This window comes from Vulpes lagopus, chromosome 24 (assembly GCF_018345385.1).
Source record: "Vulpes lagopus strain Blue_001 chromosome 24, ASM1834538v1, whole genome shotgun sequence".
NCBI lineage: Eukaryota > Metazoa > Chordata > Mammalia > Carnivora > Canidae > Vulpes > Vulpes lagopus.
Genome location: NC_054847.1, coordinates 40,789,334 through 40,811,297, shown reverse-complemented (window position 1 = coordinate 40,811,297; position 21,964 = coordinate 40,789,334). Strand labels below are relative to the sequence as shown.

General features: G+C 48.7%; 1 protein-coding gene across 2 annotated transcripts in view; it reads left to right on the top strand.

Annotated features, from left to right (window-relative positions):
- Positions 1 to 2,685: 2,685 nt before the first annotated feature.
- Positions 2,686 to 21,964, top strand: part of ATP8B1 (ATPase phospholipid transporting 8B1) — a 131,381-nt gene continuing 112,102 nt past the window's right edge. The window contains exon 1 of one of the 2 annotated variants that reach the window (XM_041739562.1): positions 2,686 to 2,831. Coding sequence is in view for 1 of the 2 variants with exons in the window: in XM_041739561.1 (XP_041595495.1) it covers positions 2,803 to 2,831 (29 nt within the window). In the remaining variant the exon portion in view is untranslated. The remainder of the gene's footprint in view (positions 2,832 to 21,964) is intronic. The other variant, XM_041739561.1, reaches the window with a different exon arrangement.

The following is a 21,964-nucleotide window of genomic DNA, read 5'->3' as shown; positions in this document are numbered from 1 at the left end:
TCTTGAGTCTTCGGCTTACTAGGGCCTTTCTCCTGGTAGGGCAGGGGCCTCCTCAGAGGCCTTCCTTCCTTCTGACTGTAGCACCTACCTCGGAGCACTTGGCTCATGTCTGCGTTTCTGTCTGCCCGTCAGTTGCAGATTCTGGCCACACTGCGCCTCTCTGGCACACGTCTCCGCTGCTGTCCCTGAAGGCTCCTTCTCCTTCCTTTCAGTGGCAATTCCTTCGGGACATTACATTGCTTGACTAGCTTCCTAAGTGGTACCCTCATCTTCAGTCGTATCTTCTTTCAAACGAGTCCCATTACTTCCCCTAAAACATCAATGGTGATCATGTCACCACTGTGATCAAGAGCTTTCAGTGCTTAGCAGGTGCTGTCAAAGGAAGCCCACACTCCCTAACCTGCCTTCAAAGGCTCCATTTCCCTCTCCAGCCTTCCGGATTACCACCGCCCTGTCAGCCACCTGGTGTTCCCCCTCGTTGCTCGCCAGGCCCTGTGTTTTCTGGCTTCTGTACCTTTGCTGTGGTGCTGGGTTCAGAAAATGGAAGGAAACATTTGAGATCATCCAGTCCAGTCTCATTGTATAGATGGGCAAACTGAGGCCCAGAGAGACTAAGTGACTGGCCAGCCCACCTAGTCAGAAGTCACGTGTGGCAGGACGCCTGGCTGGCTCAGCCATTGGAGAATGTGACTGTCCATCTCAGGGTGGTGAGTTCAAGCCTCACATTGGGCTTAGAAATTACTTTAAAAGGGATTCCTGGGTGGCTCAGTGGTTTAGCGTGCCTTCAGCCCAGGGTGTGATCCTGGAGACCCGGGATTAAGTCCCACATCGAGCTCCCTGCATGGAGCCTGTGTCTCCCTCTGCCTCTGCCTGTGTCTGTACCTCTCTCTCTCTCTCTCTCTCTCATGAATAAATACATAAAATCTTTTTATAAAAATTAAAAAAAAATACTTAAAAAATCAAGCTGGTCTAATGAAAAATGAAAAATTCAGCACAGTTTAGGGTTTAACAATATGGGTTGAATCTTACATATACCTAGAGATGAAACAGTGGGCTCGTCTTTGACTATCCTCTCCACCCAACTCTGAATCCTAAAAGGTTGGAACTTTGAGCCCCCTCGTTTTTTGTTTTTAAAGATTTTATTTATCTATTCATGAGAGGCAGAGAGATGCAGAGACAGGCGGAGGGAGAAGCAGGCTCCTCCCGAGGAACCCAGGAGGGGGCTGGATCCCAGGACCCCCGGATCACTACCCTCAACCACTGAGCCCCCCAGGCGCCCCTCTGAGCCCCATCCTAGGCAGGGCCCGCTCAGAGAAGCCTTCCTCAAGCCCCCAGGTGGGCGTCGGAACTCAGGCCAGTGACCCGGAACTCTCTGGTCTGCAGGTAACTGGATATTTACCTACGGATTCTATCTCCCCTGCTACATTTGAAGCCGACTCTTTGATTCCTCTTTGACTCTCTTCCGTCTCCTCAGTGGCTCTTCCACGGCGGGTGAGCAATAGAAGTCCGCGGAACGGGGGGCTGCGGTGTAGACTGCGCCGTCTACACCGCCAAGGAGGCACACTCCGCACGCCCGGGCGCCCGCGGGGACCGCGCCGCCTGCCGCTGGGGCCCTCTCGCCCGCCGCTGCCCGCCCCGACCCCGGCCCCGAGGCGCGGGCCTCCGGGCTCTGGCCTGGCCCCCTCTGTGCACCGCCACGCGCGGTGCCTCGGCGTCGGGAGGGCACAGCTCCGCGTGCCGAGGGGGCCCCGCCAGCTCACCGACCCGGGAGGCGGCAAAGCGGCAAAGCGGCAAAGCGGCAAAGCGGCGCGGGGCGGGCGGGGCGGCCCCGGGGAGGGGGGCGCCCGAGGAGCTCGCGGCCACCCGGGCTGCCGCGGCCGGGCCAGGCGGGGCCGGGGGCGCGCTCGGGGCACGGCCCGGGCGGGGGGGGTAGTTGCTGGGGGGCGGGGGGGCACCTGCCGGGGGCGCGCTCGGGGCACGGCCGGGGGCCACCTGCCGGGGGGCGGGGGGCGGTGCCGGGGGCGCGCTCGGCGCACGGCCGGAGCGGGGGGACACCTGCCGGGGGGCGGGGGGCACCTGCCGGGGTGCGGGGGGCGCTGCCGGGGGGCGGGGGGCGCTGCCGGGGGGCGGGGGGCAGGGGGCAGTGCCGGGGGCGCGCCCGAGGAGCCCAGGGCGACCGAGGCTGCGGGGTCCGGGCCAGGCGGGGCCGGGGGGGCGGGGGGCGCTGCCGGGGGCGCGCTCGGGGCACGGCCGGGGGCGGGGGGGGTAGTTGCTGGGGGGCGGGGGGCGCTGCCGGGGGCGCGCACGGAGGGCGCGGGGCCCGACCCGGCCTGGCGCGCCCGCCCGCCCCGGGGCTCCCCGCCCGGCCCCTCTCCGCCCCCGGGAGGGACCGAGGGAGGGCAGACGCCCGGCACCGCCCCCGCCCCGGCCCGGGCCCCGGCCGCGGCCGCCGAGAGCCACTGGAGGCGCCGCCCCGGAGCGGAGAAACCAGTCGGGCCGGTCGGGCGTGCGCAGGGCGAGGGCGCGGCGGAGGACGGGCGCACGGGCGCACGGGCGCGGGGCGGGGGAGGGCGGGGAGCCCCTGGCGACGGGCGGGAGCCGGAGGAGCCGCCGCCGACTGGACACGCTGCCCGGCCCGGGGCCAGCCCCCGTGCGCCATGAAGCGCTAGCGCGGCCGCCGGGGCCGGGGCCGGGGCCGGGGCCGGGGCCGGGCGACGACGGCGGTGGCGGTGGTGGCGGTGGTGGCGGTGGCGGCGGCGGCCAGGTGCGCAGCGAGCGCGCGGAGGGGCGCGCCCCCGACGGATGTCCCAGCCGGGGCCGGAGAGCGCCAGGTAAGGAGGCCCCGGCTGCCCCTCCCGCCCCGCCCCGCGGAGCCCCCGAGCCGGCGGCCTCCCGGGATCCGGGATGCGGTGGCCGCAGCTGTCCGCGCCCTGCGGCTGCGGCGCCCGCCCGGGGTGGGGGGGACCGGGCGGGGGCCCCGGGACACCGGCGCGTCGGGGATGGCAGCGCGGTGCCGGAGGCCGGGAGGCTTCACCTGCCGGGAGCACACGGGGCTCGCGGGTGGCGTCTGGGTGGTTTGGGTTGGCCGCGCACCTGCCTGCGGTTCAGCTTTGCGGGGCGAGCCTGGCAGGACCTGCGGGTCCTCCCGGGGGCGGGGGGGATGCCCTGGCTTCCCCGCAGGGTCGGTCGCGCCTCTCGAAGTCCCTAGCCCTGACCCTTAGGGAGCCGATGCCAAGGTGCCTGGAAAAGACCTTAGCCCCTAATGCGCGCGGCGCACCTGCGGGCGGGGATGGAGGGCGCGATCGCTTCCGCCGCGCCTGCGGCAGGACCAGCTGCCCTCCAGCTGCCCTCCCCGCGTCTTCGAGGGCTTCAGGTCCGGGGTGATGAGGCAGCGGGACGCTGCCCCCCGGGATGGCAGGGACGTCCCCGCAGCTCCCGTGGCACTGCCCCGGGCCGTCTCCTTCCCTCCCCGGGGGATGCCCCGCGCTGTCGCTGGGCTGGCGTGCGTGCAGCCTGGCGGCGCCGGGGGTGCTCCCCCCCACTTCCCCCACGTCTTCCCCAAGTGGAAGAAAAAGCGTCTAGTCGTCCGCCCAACTTCTCCGAGGGGGGATGCGCCCGGGCCCTGGAGCGTGGCCAATTGGCCGGCTGTAGGGGGGGGGGACGGGCGGTTAGAGGGGATGCGGGCCGCAAGGCAGGGGCCCTGCACCCCTACGGACCCCCCGGTCCGCCCCTCGGTCCTCCTGGCTTCGCTCCCTTCCCGGAGACCGCCCGGCCTGCGCCCCAGAAAGGATTCTCCGCAGCCTCGGGGTGCGCGGGCCTGCAGCGGGGTCCGGCCTCTGCTCCCGGGCGCTCGGCCAGAGCACCGGGCACACAGTAGGGCACGCGCGAAGGCCGCTGCCCTTAGGAACCTGGACTGCACGTGTGTGATCTAATCTCCAGGGATAGTAAATACAAGATCATCTTAAAAAAAAAAAAGGGGGCACAGAAAATGGGAAGTCGTCTCGGGAGTACTTTTGTGTGAGATGTAAAATGCCTTTCCTTAATGCTGGGCCCGTTGGTGGAGGCTTTATTTGAACCTCCTATAAATACCTTTACGTGCAAAAGATAATTGATGCTTATTAGCTGATTGCTTTCTGGGGGAGAAGTCTGCCTGCAATTACTCTCTGAATTTTCTTAATGACTTTCATTATGTAGTGGAGGCTTCCTTGTTTTAATTTTAGGTAAGGAAACCTTAACCACTGTCTTCTTTTGCCGCTTGCTGGTGGCAGTGCTCTGGTAATTCTTGGTGGCTCTGGGCATCTGTTGCCGGGGGCCGACCGAGGTGCATGGGGCTTAATTCTGATGGTGAACAAAAATGCCATCTGTGTGACAGCAGCTCTGGCCGTTTTTAAGCTTTGCTTCTGGCTTTTTTATTTTAAAGAAGATGCATGCCAGTGTGCACTTGTTCTCTTAGTGACAGAACGAGGAGGTGGGGTTTTTTTTGTTTGTGTGTTTTAGATTTTGTTTTTATTTTTTATAAAGAATTTATTTTTTATTGGTGTTCAATTTATAGATTTTGTTTTTAAATGGAGACTTTACAGTAAGATTTGGTGGGGTGCCTGGGTGGTTCAGTGGGCTAAGCATCCTGCTTCTGCTAGGGTCAAGATCTCAGGGTCCTGGGATGGAGCAGGACATCCTTTGTGCTCAGCTGGGAGTCTGCTTGTCCCTCTCCCTTTGCTCCCCTTCCCCTGCTCACTCTCTCTCTCATCCATGCACGTGCATGCGCTCTCTCAAGTAAATAAATAAATAAAATCTTTAAATAAATAAATACAGTAATGAGTTGGTAAAGCAAGTGGCTTAACGAAAAAGTCTGCCAGTGAAGGCAAATTTAATGCTGGCTCCGTGTTTCACCTGGATTTTAGTCTCTAGGATCTTAGCCTTCATGGCACCAACCAGCTCCTGCTCTAAGAGGTTTCTCACCCTCCCTGCCTGCCTTTCTTTTTTTCTTTCCATCCTTCCTTTCTTTTCCTTCCTCCTGAAAGCAAGAAGTAGTGGAAAACAAGTGAACTTAGGTTCCCGCAGGTTTCATTCAGTTCTTTTACTTATTTGAGATTGTATGTGCTTTTAAGATATATTTACTTTCTTAAAATCGACTAACCTTAGGTAAATTCCTAATTTTTAAAAAGATTTTATTAATTTATTCATCAGAAACAAAGAGAGAGGGAGACAGAGACACAGAGGGAGAAGCAGGCTCCATGCAGGGAGCCCGTGGGACTCGATCCCTGGTCTCCAGAATCAGGCCCTGGGCTGAAGGCGGGCGCTAAACCACTAAGCCACTGGGGCTGCCTAAATTCCTAAAATTTCTGAAGCTCAATTTCCTCAAATAAGGGTATTATCAACTTCCTTTGGTTGTTTCGAGAATTAAATGAGAGAACAGGTGACTGTCCCTTATCCACAGTATTGGTGTTCCAGGGTTCTTACTTTCTTCATTAAACTGATATTTTAAAAATAGTACAATGCCCAGGTGTTTGGTGTATCTTTAATATTTTATTGCCTTGCTGGTTTGAATTCCTTTTTAGTTTTTCATAGAGGACACTCATGAAATCCAGATGATGCTTATAACTCTAGGGAGACTTGAATCTACTATTTACCTTTGCTCTTGTGAATGCAGAGGAACTTGCTTTTTAGTTACCAGAACAAGTTTTGTGGGGTCCATTCGTGTCACGTATGTCTAAAGAAAGTGCCTTTAAAGTACCTTAAGTATATAATTTTATTTTATTTTTTTTTAAAGATTTTATTTATTTATTTATTCATGAGACAGAGAGGCAGAGACATAGGCAGAGGGAGAAGCAGGCTCCATGCAGGCAGCCCGGCGCGGGACTCTATCCCGGGCCTGGGATCATGCCCTGAGCCAAAGGCAGACACACAACCACTGAGCCACCCAGGGGTCCCAAGCACATAATTTTAGATTTGCTTCTGTATTTGTTCCTAGATTCCTCTCCTGAGAAGTTTTTTGGGGAGCAGGGGGAGTCTTGTGAGTTTTTAGGTGTTTGTTGGCACCATTCAATTAGTTTAATTCTATTCATAACACCTGTAGGTGTTTTGTTACTTATTAAGATAAGTAAAAATTAATTTGCTGTCAGAGAGTTTTAATAACATAAAAAGAAGATAGCTTATCCTTTATTTTGTTAACCAAATTACTCCTGAAACCCCATTCCTGTGCCGCCCAGCTAAAAAGAATGCCCAATCTAAGATCTTTTGAGGTCCTATGTTACCAAAGACCTGGCATGATGAAGAATCTAGAAAGCATGTATATATAAAAGTCTTGTTTCTTGTTCTTAGCAAACAGGAATTATTATCTGATCATTCAGAAATACATTAGTACTTTCCCTAATACTTTTTTTTTTTTTTAAAGATTTTATTTATTTATCCATGAGAGACACAGAGAGAGAGAGAGAGAGAGAGGCAGAGACACAGGTAGAGGAGAAGCAGGTTCCAGACAGGGAGCCCGATGCAGGACTCAATCCTGAGACCGTGGGATCACGCCCTGGGACAAAGGCAGGCGCTCAACCGCTGAGCCACCCAGGCATCCCTTCCCTAATACTTCTAAATGCATTGTGCTTTTAAATAAATTGTTTCCCAAACACACACAATAGGAAATATGTTCAGTAAATGGTTCCAGGGCCCTTGGCACCCAGAAGAGGCAGTAAAACAGACCTTGGTGACATGTGCTTTGGAGTCCTTTGAACTAGCATGGAATCCCGGTCTCACTGCTCTCTTAGCCCATATAACCTAGGGCAAGTTACTTAATCCTTCGGGCTTCAGTTTTTTTTTTTTTTTTCCTGTGAAATGGAATAATAATAGTTGTGTGATGAGTTTCAAATGAGAAAATGAGTCTAGCTGAATTTAGCTTGGTGCAGAGCTCAATAAGACATAGTCATTTATATTACTATTGTGTCAGGGCGCCCAAGTGGCATAGTTGGTTAAGCCTTTGACTCTTGGTTTAACTCAGGTCCTGATCTCAGGTGCATGAGACTGAGCCCTGCCTTGGGCTCCACACGCAGCATGGAGTCTGCTTAAGACTCCTTCTCTCTCCCTCTGCTCGTTCCCCTGCCCTTGCTTGCATGTGCTTGCTCTCCAAAACAAAACATAAACAAAAAAAATTATTGTCATTGGTATCGTGCTCAGTAAATATTTATTGCTCACCCAGCAATTGTCTTTCTCCTAGACTGTGTAGGAACCAGGAATCACTTTGCATGTTAGTATTTCTTTAGCAAACATAGGTGACTATTTGCACCAGGCACTGGCAAGGAAGAGTCCCCTAGGATAGGGGCGAGATTCTGAACCTCCACATCCAAGGCTTGACTTCTGGAGCATAAGTGTCTGGGGACAGCATGAAGTTCTGTGGTCCTTGGTGGCTTAGAGACATGCCACTCAGTCACAGTCACGAGGTCCTGGGTTCTCTTTCTGCACGGTGGAGGCTCTTGGGACATATACAGAAAGCACTTCTGTGCCTTCTTTACCACCGCCCCCCCTGCACCTCATATCAGCCTCTGTACTTCCATTAAAAAAAAAAATTACTCTTCCGTGTTCGAAACTCAGGAGTTTCTGGAACTTGAGTCTTCCTGAAAGGATCTGTGCTCTCTGCCGGTGTCTCTCATTTACAGCACCTAGTAAGCAGTGCTAATCAGAGACCCTTAGTACAATCTCATTAATTCATTTACAAAATGCCTGAGGATCTTCTCCAGGCACTGTCCTGGATTTCCTCCCTGCTTCACTGAAGTCTGTGAGTTTTGCAGAGGGCCTGAGTTGTGGGTGGTTTGTTTAATTCCTTCTTTGGTTAGAAAGGAGCCCTGGTGTTCTCTTCCCCTCTGCTCTCTGGATGTTGTCCTTTGCAAGGTCTTGCCTAAGACCCTGGAGGGTGGCCCAGCCCACATCCAGCCCCCAAGCTCTGTGTTCCTTATCAGTCTCCAGCCTAGTGAATTTGCATTTAAGAAGGGAGAGCTGGGCCCCAAAGTTGGCTGTCTGTGTGGGAAAAGGCACTGACTCCTGGGTGGGGCTGCGGAGGTCACCCTTGGCCTGGGGCAGCCCTTCAGTGTCGGATGGCCTCCTCCCATTTGTGAGACAGGAGAATCCTGTCACTTCTGCATTGAGTACATGTGTGTCCTGACCTTTGGCTAGTAGCTTTGGTCTTTATTTACAGGGCTGTCGTTGATGGCTTTGTCTCTTTGCTGAGTGACTTTCGTTCCACCGGACTTGAGGTTTGGTTTAGAGCACATAGTATTTGAAATCAGTTTTCTGACCTTTACTCAAGTTGAGCTGGAAAAGCCTCATTGAAACTCCTTGAGCAGCAAGCGTTGTCCTCCCACGGTCTCCCACTGTCCATTCTTGCTGTTGGGGAAGCTCCCACAAGTTGGGTGCATCATGTATTTTATAAAGCACGGCCTGAGAGATTCTTACTGTGTCTTCTAGGGATGCACTGAACTACTGAGACCATCCCCAGACATATGGATATACGATCTGTGGATCCAGAAGAAATGTTTGATGATTTCTATAAGAAAATAGATAACTGTCTTGGGTGGTTTAAATATTCACTTACATGGGAAGATGGGTCAGAGTTTATATATTTCATGCTGGAAACTATGGGCCTTACTGCCACATCGGGAGTCAATTTCTGGGCTTCTAGCAAATGTTATATAAAAAAATTCTGGGGGTGCCTGGGTGGCTCAGTTGGTTAGCCATCTGCCTCCAGCTCAGGTCCTGGGATCAGCCCTGCATCAGGCTCCCTGCTCAGTGGGGAGCCTGCCTCTCCTTCTCCTCCCCCTGCCACTCCTCCCGCTTTTGCTCACGCATTCTCTGTCAAATAAATAAAATTAAAAAACAAATTCTGGAACCTTATAAAACAAAGCAGGTGTGTTGGGTTCATCAGACAGGAGAGGTTGTGAGGATTATGTGAAAATCTGTAGTCTATTTTTGGTAACAGAACTTCATGATCTCACCTTAGTGGAGAAGTTTATTTCAAGGGAATTTTGTTTTAGTTGTGGCAAAATATTTATAAAATTTGCTAGTTTTAGGGCAGCTCGGGTAGCTCAGGGGTTTAGCGCCGTCTTCAGTTTAGGGCGTGATCCTGGAGACCCGGATCAAGTCCCACATTAGGCTCCCTGCATGGAGTCTGCTTCTCCCTCTGCCTGTGTCTCTGCCTCCCTCTGTGTGTGTGTGTGTGTCTCTATGAATAAATAAATAAAATCTTTTAAAAAAATTTGCTAGTTTTAATCTTTTAAAGTTTTTAAATTTTAAATTTAAAATATATACTATATATACTATATATTGGCAAATGTATATACTGGTGCTCATCACATCACCTGCCCTCCTAAGTGCCCTTGACCAGTGACTCCATCCCCCACCCACCTCCCCTCTTGTGACCCTCTGTTTCCTTCCAGGTGTCAAGAGTCTTTCATGGTTTTTCTTCCTCTCTGATTTTTTCCCACTCAGTTTCCCCTCCTTCCCCTGTGGTCCTTTTCACTATTTCTTAGATTCCACGTATGAGTGATACCATATGATAATTGTCTTTCTCCGATTGACTTACTTCACTCAGGATAATACCCTCCAGTTCCATCCATGTTGAAGCAAATGGTGGGTATTCGTCCTTCCTGATGGCTGAGTAATATTCCACTGTGTGCATAGACCACATCTTCTTTATCCATCCATCTGTCAAAGGGCATTGAGGCTCTTTCCACGGTTTGGCTGTTGTGGACATTGCTGCTGTGAACACTGGGGTGCAGTTGTCCTGGTGTTTCACTCCATCTGTATCTTTGGGGTAGATTTGCCCCTTTTTAAAAAGATTTTATTGATTTATTTATTCATGAGAGAGACACGGAGAGAGAGAGAGAGGGAGAGGCAGAGACACAGGCAGAGGGAGAAGCAGGCTCCATGCAGGGAGCCTGATGTGGGACTCGATCCTAGGTCTCTAGGATCAGGCCCTGGGCTGAAGGCAGGTGCTGAACCGCTGAGCCACCCGGGCTGCCCAGGTTTGCCATTTTTAAACGTGAATAGAGTGGCATTAAGCATCTTCAGAGTATCGGGCAACAATCATCACTGTCCATTTCTGAATTTTTTCATCATCCCATTCTGATACGTCGTACCTTTTAAACAGTAGCTCCCCATTTCCTCTCCCCACGGCTAATAATCTCTATTCCACTTTGTCCCCATGAAAATAAGTTTGTCCTTTTGCAACTGGCTTATTTCACCCAGCAAAATGTCCTCCTGGTTCATCCGTGTTTTAGCAGATACCAGAGTTCCCTTCCTTTTCAAGGCTGAATAATCACGGTATATACACCACATCTTGTTTATCTGTTCATCCATTGACAGACCCTTGGGTTGGGTCCACCTTTGGCTATTGTGAATAATGTTGCTATGAACATAGGCAAATACGTATTTGTTTGTTCATAGGAGTTTTTGAGATCTTATTTGGTTTTGTGACATTTATCTTTCTATGAAAGTGACTAGGATGGGCAGGCCCGATTTCCTCCCAAACACCTCCTCCCATACCAGCGTGGAGATAATGTGCGGAACTGCAGGGAGGATGGTTGCATGGATGGCGTGTGAAGGGCATGACACGCTTCTCCTTTTCACCTGCAGCTGCTCTCGTGAAGCTGGTCCATGGAGTGGCCGACACTCTGCCCTGTGCCAGCGCAGGCATAAAATCTCAGGAGGCCTGGCTCTACATTCTGGAGGCCTCTGCAGACCACAGCTGTCTTCCAGGATGACATTCTGTAGTAGAGAAAAAAATCCTTCACTTTCCCCCAGAGTTGACTTGGATTAAAATGAATTGGGTTTTTTGGTGGAAGGAGTGGGAGAAGGTGAGAGAAACTAATATTTAAATGTTTGAAAAATTGAATACTTAATAGAGTACAGTTCGACCTTAGGAGTAGAATTCATGATTTTCAAGATAAGCTTCAAGGCCAAAGGTCAGTTATAGACTGGGGATTGGCCCCACTTAGCACCTAATGTGTCCTTTAAGATCACTTGGACCCACACTCTTTTTGAAGCCCAAGGACATTTGCTCAGAATTTTCCCATGTTGCATTTGTGTAATAATAGCACAGTAAGAACAGAAGCTTTTCTTAGATGATTAGAATCAGTCTATTAGGTTAAAGGTATCTTAATCTATATTTTCTAAGGATCAACAGACTCTCAGTTTATGTTCAGACTGTGAAAAGGTAGCCAAAGAAGGATTTTCATGTTTTGAAACCAGGTTTTCTTTTCTAAGTGGGGAAAAAAAAAAATTTCTTCAGACTAAGCCCAAATACCACCATCCTTGGGTATATTCCCTCTTCCTGTCCTATGCTGGTCACAGTTGCAATAAGGGTATTGGGGCTGCCATGGCTGATTTCTTTTCTTTTTTTTAAGATTTTATTTATTTATTCATGAGAGACACAGAGAGAGAGAGAGAGAGAGAGAGAGGCAGAGGGAGAAGCAGGCTCCACACAGGGAGCCCAACATGGGACTTGAACCCGGGTCTCCAGGATCACACCCTGGGCCAAAGGCAAGGGCCAAACCGATGAGCCACCCAGGGATCCCCTACTATGGCTGATTTCTCCGAGGTTCAAAACTTTTTTTGGTCTAGCTCAACTTAAGATTTTTAGATTTTTTTAAAAATCAATCTTAGACTTCAACCCTTCCATAGAGAAACATGGTGAACATTCTCAAAAGTCAATTTGAGAATCTCAGACTGTGCGAGTGGTGGATACATAGCAACTAATGTGTCCTTTAAGATCACTTGGACCAACAGTGTTTTCGAAGCCGAAGGACATTTGCTCAGGCTTTGTCTCCTGCTTAACTCATGGTCTCCCTTCCTGAGTTCTCTGGCCAAAGACGTACACTCCTGGTTTCTCCTAGACAGCTTTCTGTCTCCTCGGGCATTCCAGAGTGGACCCTCTTCCTTAGCCTCAGAGGCCTCATTTATCCATCCTGCCAGTTGCCCACCAGATATTAAGAGGCACATCCTGTGTGCCAGGCACTTGGCATCCGTCGGTGAATCCAGTAGACGAAGAGCCTGCCCTCCTGGAGCTCACCTTCTAGAGAAGGGAGAGAGAGAACATAGCTACTGACAGTGATAAAGGGGTAAATGATGTGGTATATCTGAAGATAAGCACTAGTGGTGATAAAAAGAGAAAGCCGAAGAGAGTAGAGGGGCTTGGGTGAGGGGGTCTGGGGAACAGGATGCAGTTGTAGCATGGAGAAGGTGACATTTGAGCAAAGGCTTAGCAGGGAGAGGGGGAAACCATGAGGATCTGGGAGCAGAGTGTCCCAGACAGAAGGGACCGATTTCTCTGCGCAGAGGCCCTAATCTGCAGGCACTTGACTCCTGATTTGTCTGATGAAGCCAGTGAACAGGTGGTTGGCTGTTCCTCAAACCTGTGAGTACGAGGGGTTTGGGAGGAGAAGCTGAGAGCAGCGGGAAGGGGAGCCCCCACCATGCAGGGCTTTCCTGGTGCATGAGGACCTTGGCTTTGATGTTGCGTAGGGTTGGGGGGCGATTGGCGCAGGATGTTGCTCACTGGAGTAGTGTGACCTGTGGGCTGGTTGCATTTTAAAAGGGTCATTGTAAAAAAAAATAAAAATAAAAAAATAAAAGGGTCATTGTGGTTGCTGTGCGGAGATGGTGGAGGAGGTGGTCCCAGGCAGGGAGACCAGGTAGGAAGCTGACCCAGGTGAGCTGTGGATGGAGGCTTGGACCTGAGCGAGCTGCGGGAGAAAGAGAAAGCTGTGGGTATACTTAACAGGTAGAGCCAACAGGACTTCCGGACGGACTGGCTATGGGGTGTTAGAGAAAGAGGAGCCAAAGATAACTTTCTTGGCAGAGCCTGGGCTGCAGATGGAAATCTGAGTTTCAAAGTGCTATAAACTCAGTGGGCTGTGTTCAGGTCACTCACAATAAGTTATAAAGAGGCTCTTCAGAAATATGTATATTTATGTAAAGTTTTGGTCCAGAGAGCATTACCTTTGCTTATCCTCAGAGCATGTGTTCCTACTTTGGTGCAGGCAGAGGACTGGTGTTAGAAAAAGGAAATGGGGGATCCCTGGGTGGCTCAGTGGTTCAACGCCTGCCTTTGGCCCAGGGCATGATCCTGGGGTCCCGGGATCGAGTCCTGCATCAGGCTCCCTGCATGGAGCCTGCTTCTCTCTCTGCCTGTGTCTCTGCCTCTCTCTCTATGTCTATCATGAATAAATAAATAAAATCTTAAAAAAAAAAAAAAAGAAAAAGGAAATGATTGCACAAAGCAGAGGCCTTTACTGGAAGGAGATGGTCTGTAATCCACAGGGTTTGTGGGGTCAGGGGGCCTCTGCTGTGAGGGAAGTCTGTGCCTCCAGGGCTGCTGTCAAAGCTGCCGCCCCCCCTTGCCGTGCGTTGATGACTTGGGAAGGCAAGCTCTTCCCAACCCTCCAATGCAGGTAGCTGCCTCCATCTCCATCTATATGTTGTCTTTTTTTTTTTTTTTTTTTTTAGAGAGAGAGAGAGTGAGAGCAAGTGTGGGGAGGGTGGTGAGGGGCAGAGAGAACCTCAAGCAGACTCCCCACTCAGTGTGGAGCCCAAGGTGGGGTTCCATCTTACCCCCTGGGGATCATGACCCGAGCAGAAACAAGAGTTAGAGGCTTAACCAACTGAGCCACCCAGGTGCCCCCACCCCTCACCACGTTGTCTTTCTTTTAAACAGCTTTATGGAGATATAAATCACGTATCATATTATTCATCTTTTTAAAGGGTTCAGTCCAGTGGTGTTTAGGATGTTTACACAGTTGTGCAACCATCGCCATAGTCTAATTTAGGACATTTTCATTACGCAAAAAAAGAGATCCTGTACCTGTTAGCAGTCCCCCATGTTCCCTCTTCATCTCAGCTCCTGGCAACCTCCAGTCTGTTTTCCAACTCTGGATTCAATGTATTTACCTATCTGGATGTTTTGCATAAATGGAATCATATAACATCTGTTCTTTTGTGATTGATTCCTTTTGCTTAGCAGAATATTTTCTTTTTTTAAGGATTTTAAAAAAATCTATTCAAGAGCACAAGAGAGAGTGCAGGGGTGGAACAGAGGGGGAGAGGGACAAGCAGACTCCACGCTAAGCATGGAGCCTGACTTGGGGTTTGAGCTCATGAGTCTGAGATCATGACCTGAGCCCAAACCAAGAGTCGGACATTTAATGGACTGAGCCACCCAGGCGCCCCTGAGCAAAATGTTTTCATAATGCTTTACCTAGCATATCAACCACATTGTAACGTGTATCTGTATTTAATTCCTTTTCCTTTGCTGAACACACAAGCTACTTTTGCACATGATGCATTCTTGAAGAAAAACACAGGAAATGGAAATGTTAGTCACAAACAGATTGACTCTCGTGTTATAAGGGAATTGTTTGTGTCCAGACAGCTAAGTGTGTATGTGTGCGTGTGCACACACATGTGCATGCATTAGTTTGCTGTCTTTCACAGTTGAATACAAACCACTTGGAACCTGTGAATGCACCTAAAGACCAGTGACTTTCTGGTGTCCTAATGGTTTTCTTTCATTCAATGATTCAACAATTACTTATCAGATCCTCACTATGTTCCAGGGCCTGTGCCAGGAAACGGTGGTTAATGGAAGGATGAACAAAGCATACATGGTCCTCCTCTGTGTGGAGCTTATAAGGGTCGATGGGGCGTGGGATGTCAGGAGTAGATATTAAGTAAAATATTGGACAAAAGAGATATGAAACAAACTGATACTAGAATTACAATCTACGATAAGCACTTAAAGGAAAATAAGACACTATTAAGAAAATAATGAGATCTGGGGTGCCTGGGTGGCTTAAAGCAACTGCCTTCGGCACAGGTCATGGTCCTGGGGTCCTGGGATCAAGCCCCACATCGGGCTCTGGTGTCTGCTTTTTCTGTCTACCCCTTCCTCCTGCTTGTTATCATGCTCTCTCTTCTCCATCTCAAATAAATAAATAACATCTTAAAAAAAAAATGAGATCCTACTTGAAAAAGCCCCCAAGGAACCCAGATGTCTGTCGATGGCTGAATGGATAAACAAAATGTGGTGTATCCGTACAGTGGAATGTTATTCAGTCTTAAAAAAATAAAATCTCACACATGCTGTAATATGAGTGAAACTTGAAGACCTTTTGCTTGGTTAAATAAGCCAAACACAAAAGGACCAGTATTGTATGATTCCACTCGATGAGGTACCTGGAATAGTCAAGTTCATAGAGATGGAAAGTAGTAGAACAGTCCTTACCAGGGGCTGTGTGTGGCGGGGTGGGGGGGGTGGGTGGGGATAGGGGAATTATTATTTAATAAACATTTCAGTTTGGGATAATGAAAACATTCTGGAGATGGATGATGGTAATAGTGGCACAAACAGTGCAAATGTGAACATACTTAGTATCACTGTACTCTTAAAAATAGTTAAAACAGTAAATTTTTGTTACATCTATTTTACTGCAATAAAAAATTAGCCTAGGAGGGTCTCCCAGAGGAGATTATACTTAAGGTGAGACCTGAAGGATAAGAAGCACCAGTCAAGGCTTCCCCTGGTCCAGCTGATGGGAATGGCATGTGCAAAGACCCTGTGGTGAGAGCTTAGTTTGTGTTCTAGGAGCTGTGGGAGAAGGCCCGAATCGCCGTAACTTCATGGTGAGGCCAAGAAGCATGGAATGAGGTAGGCAGGGATCAAGCTGATAGGAGGGCATTAATATATTTTTGAGCAGTATAGTGATATGATTTGATTTCTGATTTCAGTGGGTAACTCAGACTATGATGTGCTGAATGGGCCTGGGGGACAGGAAAGCAGCTAGGAGGCTGCTGCCGTGTCCGTGACATCTCCGATGGGGACTTGGTGAAGATGACCAGAGCGGAGACGAGACGTGCAGGGTCGGAGCTGCAGTTGAGAGGTGTAACCTTGGTCTTGGTGTGGATCAGATTTGAGAACCTCTTAGAAGGAAGGGTCACGTGATTCTCAGATTTCTAATGTAAGCAACTAAAGATAATGGGTCAGAGGCAGAGGAGCAGCTCGAAGGGGAAGAATTTAGCCTGGGTCATGTTCAGTTCCAGTTGCTGGGACACCCAGGAGTGGCCAGAAGTCAAGCTTTGATAGGTTCAGAAGTCTCAGCTGGAGACACAGAACTTGGGGAACTGCTGGTGGGTTTCTGGTGCGTGCTATCCTCAGGGTCAGTCAGCCTTTTAATTTTAATGGGTATTTGTGAAATCATACATTCAGCTTCTTTTTTGAGCAGTAAAGCATTTACATTTGAGCCAGAAAAAGTACTTTTTTTAAAAAAAATATTTTTTTATTCATGAGAAACGGAAACACAGGCAGAAGGAGAAGCAGGCTCCCTGTGGGGAGCCCGATGTGGGACTTGATCCCAAGACCCTGGGATCATGCCCTGAGCCAAAGGCAGATGCTCAACCACTGAGCCACCCAGGCGTCCCCTCAAAAAAGTACTTGTATGAATGCACTGGCCCTGCTTTATGGATGAAGAGGATTCAGGGTGGAAGTGGTATTGTCTAACTGACAGGACAACGACACACACACACACATCAAAATGCTTATCAGATGCAGGAAAGGGCCAGTTTGTTTTGAATGGCTTGATAAAGTCACAGAATTTCTCGGACAGTAGGACATTTAAATTGTGTGGTATATGTGTTTACCAGCCTCTTTTTTGCAAGTGAAGGAACTATAACCTGCCTGAGATCTCAAAAACCAGAAATTGAACTATGTTTTCTCGACTCCCAGGTTGAGGGTTTTTTCCAGAACCTCACAGCTGAGTTGGAAAAGCAGTACAAATGACCCAGACCCTAAAAAACAAAAACAAACAAACAAACAAAAAAAACCAAATGACCCAGAAATTGGTTAGCAAATAAAAACACGGGGCACATTACATTTGAATCTCAGATGAACAATGAACAATTTTTTTAGACATAAGTATATCCCATTCTATATTTAGGACATACTTATAACAAAAAAATTGTTTACCTAAAATTCAAATTTAACTGCATGTCCTGCATTTTATTTGGAAACACTGCCCAGAATTCAACTTTTGGAACACAGAGATGTGTGTGATTTGAGGACTACTTGTATTTTCCATTTGATGACTTCTGGATCTTCCATACATTTTTTTTTTCAAATTTGCAAATTGAGTGGGAGGAGGGTTGATATTCCTATTCTCTTAAAATGTGTTATTTACCTAATCTTTAATGTATATTCATTATTTGTAATAAACAGCAGCCTGGTATTGGGGAAAGGCCTGGGGGTCAAGAGATGTCAGACCTGGCCAAGTCACTGACCAGTGCCTTGCCCTTGGCTAAGAATAACTTACTTTATGTTTTTAGGCCACTTCATTGCTTTACAGTCTTCTCATTTGGCAGTTATTAGGACGGATGGTATCCCCATGGACCAGATGAGTGACACAAGAGAAAGCCAGGTCTGGGTGGGTGGTCTCAGGCTGGAGCTGGGCTAGGACCCTCTTCTCAACTTCCAGTTCAACGGTGTCCATTATTTTTCCAAGCTCCCATTTCTTTGGGCTTCCTGCCACGCCCCTATGTTTTATAGGATATCCTCCTGACATCATCTTGTGACTGCACAGTCTTAAATTCCATAAGATTCCAACTTTTTAAAAAAAAAAATTTTTTTTTAAATGTTTTTATTTATTTATGATAGTCACAGAGAGAGAGAGAGGCAGAGACACAGGCGGAGGGAGAAGCAGGCTCCATGCACCGGGAGCCTGATGTGGGACTCGATCCCGGGTCTCCAGGATCGCGCCCTGGGCCAAAGGCAGGCGCCAAACCGCTGCGCCACCCAGGGATCCCCAAGATTCCAACTTTTAAGAGTTACACGGTGGATATAATTTCAAGTTGTAAGTTAAGACAATGAAGCATATGCTGCTTTGGCAGTCATGGGCAGCCTGCCTGTATGTTGTCGCATGATGTAGTCGGGAGTGTTTGACAGCCATGAGGGGCCACCGTGCTGCGACAGCAAGCTCAATTTCTTTGATGGGGCATTGTCATGATAACAGCGATGGTTATGGGGACTTTTGAAACCCTGATGTTTAAAGAGTCCCAGTCCCAATGGACACCTCCAATATCTATAGACCCAAACCTGGACAATACATATTCCAGAACATATTCCAGATTTTGAGGAGTTCTTCTGTTTCTCTTGGAATGTACTCTCGCTATATGCGGCCTGTACTAACCACAGTTCCTGGCACCATGTTTGAATGTATGGCTATAGTGGACCCTGTCCTTAATGACACCTTTGAAGGTCATTTCTTTCACTTTTTTTTTTTTTTAAGATTTTATTTGTTTATTCATGAGAGACACAGAGAGAGACAGACACAGGCAGAGGGAGAAGCAGGCTCCCTGAAGGGAGCCAGATGGGGGACTCGATCCTGGGTCCCCAGGATCATGCCCTGAGCCAAAAGCAGACACTCAACCACTGAGCCACCCAGGCGTCCCCATTACTTTCACTTTTAATGCTGACTTTACAGAGCTATGGCCATGTTAGAAATAGTGTTGCCCTTCAGATATTGACTATTTAGTGGGGGAATCCTACAAAAACAGATCTAAAGTACAAGGAAGTAATGGTTTTCACACAAGGTAAGAAAAAAGACACCTGCCTTTCTGATGGCAGGTACGTGCAGCAGGTCCTGTTTTTCTGTTTTCCGTATTCACTTTTATGAAGAATTTTTTTTATGTCTATGCAATAAATACTATAGATCCCTTTAGAATGTTTTTCAAATTAGAAATGAGGCCTTTTTATTTTAAATGTTTTTCCTTGTATTTTGAGAAAATTTAAATCAATGGAAAAAATAATACCAACCTTCATGTACCTAACCACTGAAGTTTGACAAAATTTGGAGAGGTTTTAAATGAAAGGAATATTTTTTTTTAAAGTTAAAAATTGGTAAAGCCGTACAATCAATAAGGCATTAAACCAGTTTTGAAAAAGAGGCTCCCAGGGCAGCCCCCGTGGCCCAGCAGTTTAGTGCCGGCTTCAGCCCAGGTTGTGATCCAGGAGACCCCGGATCGAGTCCCACGTCAGGCTCCCTGCATGGAGCCTGCTTCTCCCTCTGCCTGTGTCTCTGCCCCCCTCCCCCGTGTGTGTGTGTGTGTGTGTGTGTGTGTGTGTGTGTCATGAATGAATAAATAAAATTAAAAAAAAGAAAAGAAAAGAAAAAGAAGCTCCTAGCAGGACCCAGCCAGAATAACAAAAGGAAATCTATGGTGTGTCCCCTGCTACCCAGCATCAGTGCTCTGGTGGGACTTTATGCTTACTTTTTATCAGATAAAGTTGTATTTTATATATCGGTTCCTTGGCATATACCATAAGGAAATCAGTAAGCATAATATGGCTTTAATTGTACTTGTCAGAGGACTCGGAGCGTAAGTGTCAGTGACCGGTGCAAGAACAAAGGTCCATCTGATCATAAAGGAAAATTTTGTTTGCTGCAGTGTCTTAGGAGTGGTACAATGATTCTTAGAGTGCTCTTACAATTTATTAATGTCACAAAGTTCATGGTCTTCCAATTTTTATGTTAGAAAACATCAAATCTTTCAAAACAATGTATTTTTTAAAGATTCTATTTATTTGAGAGAGCAAGAGTGAGAGCAAACGGGGGGGGGGGGGAGGGAAAATGAGCAAAATTCCCAGCTCTTCCTATTTATGGTACGTTTACTGGATCCTTCCCTCCCTGACCTCTGCCCACATTGACCTCCACTTAATAAGTGACCCTGAGATTTCTATTTTATTTCTTTGCTTGTTTCCTGGACGGGTGCCCGTCCGATCTTTAGACCGACCCTGAGCAGCCTACATTTGCCCATTTCCTTAGTAGTGAAATTAAAATGGCAGAGTGATTAGTACTTTGTGATGTGGCATTGGGATAGATTCTTTTTTTTTTAAGATTTTTTTTTTTTTAGGGGCGCCTGGGTGGCTCAGTCAGTGAAATGTCTGCCTTCAGCTCTGGTCATGTGGGGTCCTGAGATCCAGCCCCCCATCAGGCTCCCTGCTCAACGGAAAGCCTGCTTCTCCCTCACCACCCTGCTCATGCTTTCTCTCTCTCTCTCTCTCAAATAAATACATAAAATCTTTTTTTTAAAATGATTTTTATTTTATTTTTCTTAAAGATTTTATTTATTCATTCATGAGAGACACACACACACAGAGAGAGAGAGAGAGGTAGAGAGAGAGGCAGAGACACAGGCAGAGGGAGAAGCAGGCTCCATGTAGGGAGCCCGATGCGGGACTCGATCCTGGGTCGTCAGGATCAGGCCCTGGGCTGAAGGCGGCGCTAAACTGCTGAGCCACCCATGGTCCCCTAAAAAAAGATTTTAAAAAAAGTAATCTCTACACCTAGTGTGAGACTTGAACTTGCAACCCCAAGATCAAGAGTCACATGCTCCACCGACTGAGGCAACCAGGTGCTGCTGTGACAGATTCTTATAAAGTCCAGGCTATTGTTTAAGGAGGAAAGCACTTAATGCAAAGAGAAAGGCTGACAATGATGTATTTGATTATTAAAATACTTTCAGTAGGAAAGGAATGTTTTCATTCCTGAGATTAATGGTGCAGTCGCTTCTAACATTACCTGATTTGAAATGTCATTTCCCTCTTAGCTGGAATTTTTTTTTTTAAGATTTTATTTATTTATTCATGAGAGAGAGAGAGAGAGAGAGAGAGAGAGAGAGAGGCAGAGACACAGGCAGATGGAGAAGTAGGTTCCCTGCAGGGAGCCCGATGCGGGCCTTGATCCTGGGACTCCAGGGTCCTACCCTGGGCCTGAGGCAGGTGCTAAACCACTGGGCCACCCGGGCTGCCCTTAGCTGGAATTCTAATGGGACCGAGCACAAGCCTCTGTCTCAGGGTCCCCACATGTACCGTGTAATTTGCCTGTGACTCCCTTCCCCCCTTACCTGCCGAGCAGGTGCTACTTCCTCCTGGAAGACTTCGGATCCTCCACCTCCCAGGTCAAAGTAAAGGGCCCCCCATTTGTTCTGGTCCCTCGCTGTACATTCCTGACCCCGAACTCGCCACCTCACAGAGATGGCAGCTAGCTTTGATTTCCTGTGCCATCTCCCTTGATTTAGTGGTGGTTACCTAGACACTGCTTTTCAAAGAACCATCCGAGAGCAGCAGCAGCAGCAGCAGCAGCAGCAGCCTTACTGAATTGGAAACTCAGGAGGTCGGGCCCAGCCATCGTGTCTGAACAGAACTTTCAGGTGATTCTGACGCTGGCTCTAGGTTGAGCACTGTTGACCTAGAAGTTTCTGGTGAGTAGAATTCTGAAGTCACGTCCAGGCAGGGCAGGGCAGGCCACGGTAGGATTCCTTAGTGACCTGCCTCACCTTGAGCAGGTGAGAGGCAGGACAGGTGTGAGTCCGAGGTGGTGCCATCCTGAAGGGTGTTGTAATCATGGGTCTATGTGTCTCTCCGCTCGGCTGTCACCTCCATGAGAAGACACCTGCTTAGGGCTCCCAGATGTGACCCAGCCCCCAGCACAGTGTAGTAGCTGTTCTACAAGGATGTGTGAAAAGGGAGTCTCAGACATACGCCTTTTTCCACATTTAGAGGCACGAGAATTAGCTGCCGTCGTTGGAAGATGTTCTCTGAGAGCAAATGTTGAAGCTGGTTGTTTTTGTAGTGATCTAGGGTCAGAAGAACCACCAGCAGCCTGATAAAGTGAACATTATGGCTTCAGTGCTTTGGTAAGATGCCAGGAGAGAATAACCATGTCCTTGGATCGTATTACTTATTAAAACAGTCACAAACAAAAGTTGGTATTTAAGATGCTTAGCACCGAATTCTGGTACATATTGCCATCCTTTGCAAATGCCACAAAATACCAGGAGTTATTTTTAGTTAGCTCCCACTTGGGGAAAAGTGGGCTCTTATGACATCTTGATTTGGAGAAGAGATCTTTTTACTAATGATACTTGGAAGCTTCTA